The sequence below is a fragment of the Pseudophryne corroboree genome, chromosome 6 (assembly GCF_028390025.1).
Source record: "Pseudophryne corroboree isolate aPseCor3 chromosome 6, aPseCor3.hap2, whole genome shotgun sequence".
In the NCBI taxonomy this organism is placed as follows: Eukaryota; Metazoa; Chordata; class Amphibia; order Anura; family Myobatrachidae; genus Pseudophryne; species Pseudophryne corroboree.
In genome coordinates, this window is record NC_086449.1 from 149,955,767 (window position 1) to 149,967,778 (window position 12,012).

General features: G+C 49.4%; 1 protein-coding gene across 1 annotated transcript in view; it reads left to right on the forward strand.

The window, feature by feature from the left end:
* The window catches only part of SNRNP200 (small nuclear ribonucleoprotein U5 subunit 200), a 122,674-nt gene that overhangs the window by 38,434 nt on the left and 72,228 nt on the right, over positions 1-12,012 (forward strand). Inside the window, exons 23-26 of the mRNA XM_063932018.1 lie at positions 2,320-2,400; positions 2,491-2,574; positions 3,003-3,109; positions 3,188-3,306. Of these exons, the coding sequence (XP_063788088.1) occupies positions 2,320-2,400; positions 2,491-2,574; positions 3,003-3,109; positions 3,188-3,306 (391 nt within the window). The remainder of the gene's footprint in view (positions 1-2,319; positions 2,401-2,490; positions 2,575-3,002; positions 3,110-3,187; positions 3,307-12,012) is intronic.

Sequence of the window (12,012 nt, forward strand, 5' to 3'; positions counted from 1 at the left end):
ACCCCTGCTTCAACACCGGCCGGTGCTGATCTAGTCAGACAACATCACGGTGGTCGCTCATGTAAACCGACAGGGCGGCACAAGAAGCAGGATGGCGATGGCAGAAGCCACAAGGATTCTCCGATGGGCGGAAAATCATGTGTTAGCACTGTCAGCAGTGTTCATTCCCGGAGTGGACAACTGGGAAGCAGACTTTCTCAGCAGACACGACCTCCACCCGGGAGAGTGGGGACTTCATCCAGAAGTCTTCCAAATGATTGTACACCGTTGGGAAAGGCCACAGGTGGACATGATGGCGTCCTGCCTCAACAAAAAGCTACAAAGATATTGCGCCAGGTCAAGGGACCCTCATGCTATAGCTGTGGACGCTCTGGTAACACCGTGGGTGTACCAGTCGGTGTATGTGTTCCCTTCTCTGCCTCTCTTGCCCAGGGTAATGAGAATAATGAGGAGAGGAGTAGGAACTATACTCATTGTTCCGGATTGGCCAAGAAGAGCTTGGTACCCAGAACTCCAAGAAATGATCTCAGAGGACCCATGGCCTCTGCCGCTCAGACAGGACCTGCTGCAGCAGGGGGCCTGTCTGTTCCAAGACGTACCGCGGCTGCGTTTGACAGCATGGCGGTTGAACGCCGGATCCTGAAGGAAAAGGGCATTCCGGAGGAAGTTATCCCTACGCTAATTAAAGCTAGGAAAGAAGTGAACGCAAACCATTATCACCGCATATGGCGGAAATATGTTGCGTGCTGTGAGGCCAGGAAGGCCCCAAAGGAGGAATTTCAGCTAGGTCGATTTCTGCACTTCCTACAGTCAGGGTGACTATGGGCCTAAAATTGGGTTCCATTAAGGTCCAGATTTCGGCTCTATCGATTTTCTTCCAAAATAGAACTGGCTTCACTGCCTGAAGTTCAGACTTTTGTTAAGGGAGTGCTGCATAGTCAGCCCCCGTTTGTGCCTCCAGAGGCACCGTGGGATCTCAACGTGGTGTTGGATTTCCTGAAGTCGCATTGGGTTGAGCCACTTAAATCCGTGGAGCTACGATACCTCACGTGGAAAGTGGTCATGCTGTTGGCCTTGGCGTCGGCCAGGCGTGTATCAGAATTGGCGGCTTTGTCATGCAAAAGCCCTTATCTGATTTTTTTATATGGATGAGGCGGAATTGAGGACTCGTTCCCAATTCCTTCCTAAGGTGGTATCCGTTTTTCATGTGAACCAACCTATTGTGGTGCCTGCGGCTACTTGGGACTTGGAGGATCCCAAGTTACTGGACGTAGTCAGGGCCCTGAAAAGTATGTTTCCTGGACGGCTGGAGTCAGGAAAACTGACTCGCTATTTATCCTGTATGCACCCAATAAGCTGGGTGCTCCTGCTTCTAAGCAGACTATTGCTCGCTGGATCTGTAGCACGATTCAACTTGCACATGCTGCGGCTGGACTGCCGCACCCTAAATCTGTACAAGCCCATTCCAGGAGGAAAGTGGGCTCTTCTTGGGCGGCTGCCCGAGGGGTCTCGGCTTTACAAATTTGCCGAGCTGTTACTTGGTCGGGTTCAAACATTTTTGCAAGAGTCTACAAGTTTGATACCTTGGCTGAGGAGGACCTAGAGTTTGCTCATTCGGTGCTGCAGAGTATTCCGCACTCTCCCGCCCGTTTGGGAGCTTTGGTATAATCCCCATGGTCCTTACGGAGTCCCAGCATCCACTTAGGACGTCAGAGAAAATAAGATTTTACTCACCGGTAAATCTATTTCTCGTAGTCCGTAGTGGATGCTGGGCGCCCATCCCAAGTGCGGATTGTCTGCAATACTTGTTTATAGTTATTGCCTAACTAAAGGGTTATTGTTGAGCCATCTGTTGAGAGGCTCAGTTATATTTCATACTGTTAACTGGGTATAGTATCACGAGTTATACGGTGTGGCTGGTATGAGTCTTACCCGGGATTCAAAATCCTTCCTTATTGTGTCAGCTCTTCCGGGCACAGTATCCTAACTGAGGTCTGGAGGAGGGTCATAGTGGGAGGAGCCAGTGCACACCAGGTAGTCCTAAAGCTTTCTTTAATTGTGCCCAGTCTCCTGCGGAGCCGCTATTCCCCATGGTCCTTACGGAGTCCCAGCATCCACTACGGACTACGAGAAATAGATTTACCGGTGAGTAAAATCTTATTATATGTATTCCTGCAGTAGCGTTCTGTGCAGAACTGCTGCTCACTAAATATTAATCAGGGTGTATGTATTGTGGGTGGGAGGGAGTTATGCAGGTAGAGTTTCAAAACCTTTGTGTTTGTACGTAACCACTAATGGACAGCGCCATTGATTTCTCAGGAAGAGAAACTGGAACTGCAGAAGCTACTGGAGAGAGTACCGATTCCTGTGAAGGAGAGTATAGAGGAGCCAAGTGCTAAAGTGAGTCCTCCATTTATTAGTATTTGTTGGTATAAAGCACTGAGCTCACCCTTCTCCATATGTAATGACTACATTCTGTCCTCACCGCAGATCAATGTCTTACTCCAAGCATTCATCTCACAGCTGAAATTGGAAGGGTTTGCCTTGATGGCTGACATGGTGTATGTCACGCAGGTACAGTAAGTCGGGCATATATCGTTTACAGTGTTCAGAGTAGTGCTTTCAGTCTGTGCTGCACTTAAGGCATCTTGAAATCTTAGCACAAATGTCATTTGGAATTAGTGTTAATAAGCTATATGGAGATAGTGTTCACAGTTTACGCATTCTAGTGTTTCCTGGAAGGGTTAATGAATGATAAAGTACAAGTATCGTTGTACACTCCTGTGTTTGCTATCTTTACTGTAGACACTTTACCCATGGGGTTGGTATGCAATCCGATTGTTAACATTGGGAATGTTGATTTAATATGCCCCACCCATAGGGAGTAATGCCCCTTACTCAAAATCACATGTTTACTGCACTCACCAATGGACTGAGACTGTTTAAAATGAATTGTAGGTTACACATGTAGTTGTATCCAGTGACGTGTTTTTATCTCTTAGTCTGCGGGGCGCCTGATGCGGGCGATATTTGAAGTTGTTCTGAACCGTGGATGGGCACAGCTCACAGACAAGACTCTGAACCTCTGCAAGATGATAGATAAGAGGATGTAAGTCCTGCAGAGTACGTTCTTTTATTTCTGTGCCGTCTTCCATCCAGACCTCTGAGCTCTGTCCTCTGTTCACAGGTGGCAGTCAATGTGTCCGCTACGCCAGTTTAAGAAACTCCCAGAGGAAGTGGTGAAGAAGATTGAAAAGAAAAACTTTCCATTTGAGCGTCTCTATGACTTAAATCATAATGAGATAGGTGAGCATATTTGCGGTTTCCAGATTAGGGAGCTTCTCGTTTCATGTACGCAATGCTACCTGCATGGTTATACTTGTCTCGCGTTCCTTTGTCCCTTCTTTGTGTCATTGACTTGTTTATCTGCCCATAAATTCCAGCAGTAGTGCAATTGGCAGGGTCCTGATCAGGGACTGGGCTATCACATCTGCAGTGTTATGTACCTTTTATTTCTCTGACGTCCTAAGTGGATGCTGGGGACTCCGTCAGGACCATGGGGATTAGCGGCTCCGCAGGAGACAGGGCACAAAAGTAAAAGCTTTAGGATCAGGTGGTGTGCACTGGCTCCTCCCCCTATGACCCTCCTCCAAGCCTCAGTTAGATTTTTGTGCCCGGCCGAGAAGGGTGCAATCTAGGTGGCTCTCCTAAAGAGCTGCTTAGAGTAAAAGTTTGTTAGGTTTTTTTTATTTTCAGTGAGTCCTGCTGGCAACAGGCTCACTGCTACGAGGGACTTAGGGGAGAGAAGTGAACTCACCTGCGTGCAGGATGGATTGGCTTCTTAGGCTACTGGACACCATTAGCTCCAGAGGGAGTCGGAACACAGGTCTCACCCTGGGGTTCGTCCCGGAGCCGCGCCGCCGACCCCCCTTGCAGATGCCGAAAAGTGAAGGTCCAGAAACGGCGGCAGAAGACTCTTCAGTCTTCATAAGGTAGCGCACAGCACTGCAGCTGTGCGCCATTGTTGTCAGCACACTTCATAGCAGCGGTCACTGAGGGTGCAGGGCGCTGGGGGGGGGGCGCCCTGGGCAGCAATGATAGTACCTTATTCTGGCTAAAAATACATCACATATAGCCCCTGGGGGCTATATGGATGTATTTAACCCCTGCCAGGTCTCAGAAAAACGGGAGAAGAAGCCCACTGAAAAGGGGGCGGGGCCTATTCTCCTCAGCACACAGCGCCATTTTCCCTCACAGAAATGCTGGTGGGAAGGCTCCCAGGCTCTCCCCTGCACTGCACTACAGAAACAGGGTTAAAACAGAGAGGGGGGGCACTTATTTGGCGATATGTATATATATTAAAATGCTATAAGGGAAAAACACTTATATAAAGGTTGTCCCTGTATAATTATAGCGTTTTTGGTGTGTGCTGGCAAACTCTCCCTCTGTCTCCCCAAAGGGCTAGTGGGGTCCTGTCCTCTATCAGAGCATTCCCTGTGTGTGTGCTGTGTGTCGGTACGTGTGTGTCGACATGTATGAGGACGATGTTGGTGAGGAGGCGGAGCAATTGCCTGAAATGGTGATGTCACTCTCTAGGGAGTCGACACCGGAATGGATGGCTTATTTAAGGAATTACGTGATAATGTCAACACGCTGCAAGGTCGGTTGACGACATGAGACGGCCGGCAAACAAATTAGTACCTGTCCAGGCGTCTCAAACACCGTCAGGGGCTGTAAAACGCTCATTTACCTCAGTCGGTCGACACAGACACAGACACGGACACTGACTCCAGTGTCGACGGTGAAGAAACAAACGTATTTTCCTTTAGGGCCACACGTTACATGTTAAGGGCAATGAAGGAGGTGTTACATATTTCTGATACTACAAGTACCACAAGAAGGGTATTATGTGGGGTGTGAAAAAACTACCTGTAGTTTTTCCTGAATCAGATAAATTAGATGAAGTGTGTGATGATGCGTGGGTTTCCCCCGATAGAAAATTATTGGCGGTATACCCTTTCCCGCCAGAAGTTAGGGCGCGTTGGGAAACACCCTTTAGGGTGGATAAGGCGCTCACACGCTTATCAAAACAAGTGGCGGTACCGTCTCCAGATAGGGCCGCCCTCAAGGAGCCAGCTGAGAGGCTGGAAAAATATCCTAAAAAGGTATATACACACATACTGGTGTTATACTGCGACCAGCGATCGCCTCAGCCTGGATGTGCAGCGCTGGGGTGGCTTGGTCGGATTCCCTGACTGAAAATATTGATACCCTTGACAGGGACAGTATTTTATTGACTATAGAGCATCTAAAGGATGCATTTCTATATATGCGAGATGCACAGAGGGATATTTGCACTCTGGCATCAAGAGTAAGTGCGATGTCCATATCTGCCAGAAGATGTTTATGGACACGACAGTGGTCAGGTGATGCAGATTCCAAACGGCACATGGAAGTATTGCCGTATAAAGGGGAGGAGTTATTTGGGGTCGGTCCATCGGACCTGGTGGCCTCGGCAACAGCTGGAAAATCCACCTTTTTTACCCCAAATCACATCTCAGCAGAAAAAGACACCGTCTTTTCAGCCTCAGTCCTTTCGTCCCCATAAGGGCAAGCGGGCAAAAGGCCAGTCATATCTGCCCAGGGATAGAGGAAAGGGAAGAAGACTGCAGCAGGCAGCCCATTCCCAGGAACAGAAGCCCTCCACAGCTTCTGCCAAGTCCTCAGCATGACGCTGGGGCCGTACAAGCGGACTCAAGTGCGGTGGGGGGTCGTCTCAAGAGTTTCAGCGCGTAGTGGGCTCACTCGCAAGTGGACCCCTGGATCCTACAAGTAGTATCCCAGGGGTACAGACTGGAAATTCGAGACGTCTTCCCCCTCGCAGGCTCCTGATGTCTGCTTTACCAACGTCTTCCTCCGACAGGGAGGCAGTATTGGAAACAATTCACAAGCTGTATTCCCAGCAGGTGATAATCAAAGTACCCCTCCTACAACAAGGAAAGGGGTATTATTCCACACTATATTGTGGTACTGAAGCCAGACGGCTCGGTGAGAACTATTCTAAATGGAAAATCTTTGAACACTTACATACAAAGGTTCAAATCAAGATGGAGTCACTCAGAGCAGTGATAGCGAACCAGGAAGAAGGGGACTATATGGTGTCCCTGGACATCAAGGATGCTTACCTCCATGTCCCAAATTGCCCTTCTCACCAAGGGTACCTCAGGTTCGTGGTACGGAACTGTCACTATCAGTTTCAGACGCTGCCGTTTGGATTGTCCACGGCACCCCGGGTCTTTACCAAAGTAATGGCCGAAATGATGATTCTTCTTCAAAGAAAAGGCGTCTTAATTATCCCTTACTTGGACGATCTCCTGATAAGGGCAAGGTCCAGAGAACAGTTGGAAGTCGGAGTAGCACTATCTCAAGTAGTTCTACGACAGCACGGGTGGATTCTAAATATCCAAAATCGCAGCCGTTTCCGACGACACGTCTGCTGTTCCTAGGGATGGTTCTGGACACAGTCCAGAAAAAGGTGTTTCTCCCAGAGGAGAAAGCCAGGGAGTTATCCGAGCTAGTCAGGAACCTCCTAAAACCAGGAAAAGTGTCAGTGCATCATTGCACAAGAGTCCTGGGAAAAATGGTGGCTTATTACGAAGCGATTCCATTCGGCAGATTCCACGCAAGAACTTTTCAGTGGGATCTGCTGGACAAATGGTCCGGATCGCATTTTCAGATGCATCAGCGGATAACCCTATCTCCAAGGACAAGGGTGTCTCTCCTGTGGTGGTTACAGAGTGCTCATCTTCTAGAGGGCCGCAGATTCGGCATTCAGGATTGGATGCTGGTGACCACGGAGGCCAGCCTGAGAGGCTGGGGAGCAGTCACACAGGGAAAAAATTTCCAGGGAGTGTGATCAAGTCTGGAGATTTTTCTCCACATAAATATACTGGAGCTAAGGGCAATTTACAATGCTCTAAGCTTAGCAAGACCTCTGCTTCAAGGTCAGCCGGTATTGATCCAGTGGGACAACATCACGGCAGTCGCCCACGTAAACAGACAGGGCGGCACAAGAAGCAGGAGGGCAATGGCAGAAACTGCAAGGATTTTTCGCTAGGCGGAAAATCATGTGATAGCACTGTCAGCATTGTTCATTCCGGGAGTGGACAACTGGGAAGCAGACTTCCTCAGCAGGCACAACCTCCACCCGGGAGAGTGGGGACTTCATCGGGAAGTCTTCCACATGATTGTGAACCGTTGGAAAAGACCAAAGGTGGACATGATGGCGTCCCGCCTGAACAAAAAACTGGACAAGTATTGCGCCAGGTCAAAAGACCCTCAGGCAATAGCTGTGGACGTTCTGGTAACACCGTGGGTGTACCAGTCGGTGTATGTCTTCCCTCCGCTGCTTCTCATACCCAAGGTATTGAGAATTATAAGACGTAGAGGAGTAAGAACTATACTCGTGGCTCCGGATTGGCCAAGAAGGACTTGGTACCCGGAACTTCAAGAGATGCTCACAGAGGACTCATGGCCTCTGCCGCTAAGAAGGGACTTGCTTCAGCAAGTACCATGTCTGTTCCAAGACTTACCGCGGCTGCGTTTGACGGCATGGCGGTTGAACGCCGGATCCTAAGGGAAAAAGGCATTCCGGAAGAGGTCATTCCTACCCTGGTCAAAGCCAGGAAGGAGGTGACCGCACAACATTATCACCACATGTGGCGAAAATATGTTGCGTGGTGTGAGGCCAGGAAGGCCCCATGAAGAAATTTCAACTCGGTCGTTTCCTGCATTTCCTGCAAACAGGAGTGTCTATGGGCCTCAAATTGGGGTCCATTAAGGTTCAAATTTCGGCCCTGTCGATTTTCTTCCAGAAAGAATTGGCTTCAGTTCCTGAAGTCCAGAAGTTTGTCAAGGGAGTACTGCATATACAACCCCCTTTTGTGCCTCCAGTGGCACTGTGGGATCTCAACGTAGTTCTGGGATTCCTAAAATCACATTGGTTTAAACCGCTCAAATCTGTGGATTTGAAATATCTCACAGGGAAAGTGACCATGCTGTTGGCCCTGGCCTCGGCCAGGCGAGTGTCAGAATTGGCGGCGTTTGTCTCAAAAAAAAAAAAAAGCCCATATCTGATTGTCCATTCGGACAGGGCAGAGCTGCGGACTCATCCCCAGTTTCTCCCTAAGGTGATGTCAGTGTTTCACCCGAACCAGCTTATTGTGGTACCTGCGGCTACTAGGGACTTGGAGGACTCCAAGTTGCTAGATGTTGTCAGGGCCCTGAAAATATAGTTTCCAGGACGGCTGGAGTCAGGAAAACTGACTTGCTGTTATCCTGTATGCACCCAACAAACTGGGTGCTCTTGCTTCTAAGCAGACGATTGCTAGTTGGATGTGTAGTACAATTCAGCTTGCACATTCTGTGGCAGGCCTGCCACAGCCAAAATATGTAAATGCCCATTCCACAAGGAAGGTGGGCTCATCTTGGGCGGCTGCCCGAGGGGTCTCGGCTTTACAACTTTGCCGAGCTGATACTTGGTCAGGGGCACACCCTGACTGAGGAGGACCTGGAGTTCTCTCATTCGGTGCTGCAGAGTCATCCGCACTCTCCCGCCCGTTTGGGAGCTTTGGTATAATCCCCATGGTCCTGACGGAGTCCCCAGCATCCACTTAGGACGTCAGAGAAAATAAGAATTTACTTACCGATAATTCTATTTCTCGTAGTCCGTAGTGGATGCTGGGCGCCCATCCCAAGTGCGGATTGTCTGCAATACTTGTACATAGTTATTGTTACAAAAATCGGGTTATTATTGTTGTGAGCCATCTTTTCAGATGCTCCGCTGTTATCATGCTGTTAACTGGGTTCAGATCACAGGTTGTACAGTGTGATTGGTGTGGCTGGTATGAGTCTTACCCGGGATTCAAGATCCTTCCTTATTGTGTACGCTCGTCCGGGCACAGTATCCTAACTGAGGCTTGGAGGAGGGTCATAGGGGGAGGAGCCAGTGCACACCACCTGATCCTAAAGCTTTTACTTTTGTGTCCTGTCTCCTGCGGAGCCGCTAATCCCCATGGTCCTGACGGAGTCCCCAGCATCCACTACGGACTCCGAGAAATAGAATTATCGGTAAGTAAATTCTTATTTTTGTCTCCTTTAACGCTTTTTCTCTAGCATCCATTAGGGGACACTGGAGGCTGAAGACACTGGGGATAGTCTGGTTGGCTATCAGGAGCTGGCACATTACAACTTGTTGAAAGATTATGCTGACTCCTCCCCCCACAAGCCCCATTTTTTAATTTGTGTCGAGGGAGCCGGTCACAGATTCCTGGTGCTCATGCACAATACGGAAGAAAACTCCAGGAGAGGTCCGGGTTCTCAGCAGCCTGCTCGAGTCAGGGGAGACCTGTCACAGCTAATATAAAAAGCTGTTGCCAGATCCGCTTTGCGCGCCTGGGGTCCCTGGAGAGGTAAGAGCGCGACAACTGCTGCCTATTCCCCTCTTCACACAGTATCCGATGCTAAGCGCTACAAGCAGCGGGACTGTGCACAGAACAGGAGGCGCCAGCCTCATGTGAAGCTACGGCTGTCAGCGTGACACCGCGGCACTGGTACAAGGTAAAGTGCGCTGTTCTACAGAGCCGGCGCATAGAAGAGGGGATAAAATATTTCATTGCTGAGACGCTGTGTCACGGCTATAATATTGCCTGTTGTACCCTGCCACGCATAAAATGGCGCTGAGCAGGGTACAAGGCAGCGGGGAAGGAGGGTGGAGCTTATCAGGAAACAGCTACAGCAGCTTTAACAAGGCAATGTGTGCTGTTATTTCTCCCTCTGTTTATATTACAGATCTGTACACACTGAATCCTGCAGATCCCGGATCTGCCAATTCACTGGAGGTTGAAGTTCACGGGGATAGGCAGTTGGCAGTGAGGGAACTTGCAGTAGGGGAAAGATTTTCTATATTAAGATATTCTCTTCCTCTATCCTGCCTGCCCTCTTATTCTCATTCTTGTGCTTGAGCCTGGTCCGCGATGTCTGTGAGGAATACAGCACAAAAGGCTTCTCAGAAGTTATTGTCTGCACCAAATGCAACAAGAAGCTACCGCAAGCCTCCGACGGTTCAACCGTTTGTTCTGCATGCACACAGGAGGACGTAGTCCAGACGACTACCTCTGTGGAGGGTTCAAACCCTCCATGGGCTTTTACCTTAGCACGGGTGATGTTGGATCTCCGATCCGAGTTGGCAGCCTCTCGCAAAGATAGTATCAGCCAGGGCTGGTGATTCCTTCTTTCCCCCCTTTTTTCTTTCTACAGAAACTGCGTCGGCAACAGGTCTGGCCGTGGAAAACTTGGTTAAACGGATAGTTTCCTCCACCAGACAAACACCAGCACAGGAGCGTCCAAGAAGGGCAAGAGAAGGAACGGAGGAAGAGGAGGGAGAACTTGATGACGTGTCTGATACGGAGGATACAATGTCCCGGAATGACGTCCAGGGAGCTGAAGCCCTTATAAGGGCAGTCCGTCAGGTGTTAAACATCACGGACACTGCTCTCCCCGGAATCCCCGGCTTCTTCCTTCATTGGTAATAAGCACAAGCCTTCCGTCACCTTTCCCTTCTCTGCAAAAATGGATGAACTTTTATCTGAGGCTTGGAAACACCTGGATAAAGAGATTCCAGGTTCCAAAATGGTTCCTTTCCTTGTATCCCTTTCCACCTACTGTACTATGGCAGAAAAGTGGGAACAACCTCCTCCTGTGGACGCATCGCTCTCAAGGTTATTAAAGAAGACTGCCGTGCCAGTCCCGGGTGCGACAGCCTTAAAGGATCCTTCGGATCGTAAGATGGAAACGTCCCTGAAGTCTATTTATACGGCCGCTGGTGCTTTGCTGAGACCAGCATTAGTAGGATCTTGGGTGAACAAAGCAGTAGAACATTGGGCTGCCCAACTGATTACTGGATTGGACGCTGGTGTTCTGACTGATGAGTTAATCATTTTGGCGGAACATATAAAAGAATCTGCTGCATTTTAAGAGTATTGGACAAGTGGGGTATGGATCTCAGCTTCCGTGATAGTGGGCCGTAGGGCACTGTGGCTGCGTTCTTGGCAAGCTGACGCATAATCCAAACGAACGGCAGAAGCCTTACCATATTCAGGAAAGGTTCTCTTTGGAGAAGATCTGGGCAAACTAATCTCTCAGGCTACGGGTGAAAAGTCCACTTTCCTACCGTCTGTAACACCTCCACCTAAACAAACTTATTCTGACCCTTCCTTTCGTTCCATTCAGACCTCAACTTCCTTTCGGCCTAGATCCAGAACCTCGGTAGGTCAACCCAAGGGTGGCCGAAGTCAACAACCGGCTACCACTCGTCGTCAAGAGCCCAAACCTGCTGAGAAGACAGTGGCATGACTGGCTCTCTTCCCACCTGGGTTCTCCCATGGTGGGTACACGTCTCCGCACATTCCAGGAGGCGTGGATACACACGTGTCCAGGGGTTACAATTTTTTTTTTCAAAGTTTCACCTCCGCCACACTTCTTTACCACCGTATTTCCAGCTTCAGAAGACAGAGTGCTCTTCAGGGAGCGATTCAGACCCTTTTGGATGCAGTAGTGTTAATGCCTGTCCCAGGCCCTCAGCGGTTGAAGGGTTCCGAAGCCGGACGGCTCAGTACGACCCATCCCGAATTTGGAATCATTGAATCAATATCTCACATACCACCGATTCAAGATGGAGTCCATTGGCTCCATGATAGCGGTTCTAGAACCAGAAGAGTTCATGATTTCCCTGGACATAAAGGATGCGTACCTACACATCCCCTTTTGGGAGCCTCATCCAGAGTTCTTGAGATTCGCAATTCTGCAAGACCATTATCAGATCAGAGCCCTTCCTTTCGGACTTTCTTCGGCTTCGAGGGTGTTTACCAAGGTCATGACCATCATGGTAGCTCACCTTTGGTCGCTCGGAGTGACTGTTGTACCATACCTGGGCGATCTTCTACTAAAAGCTCC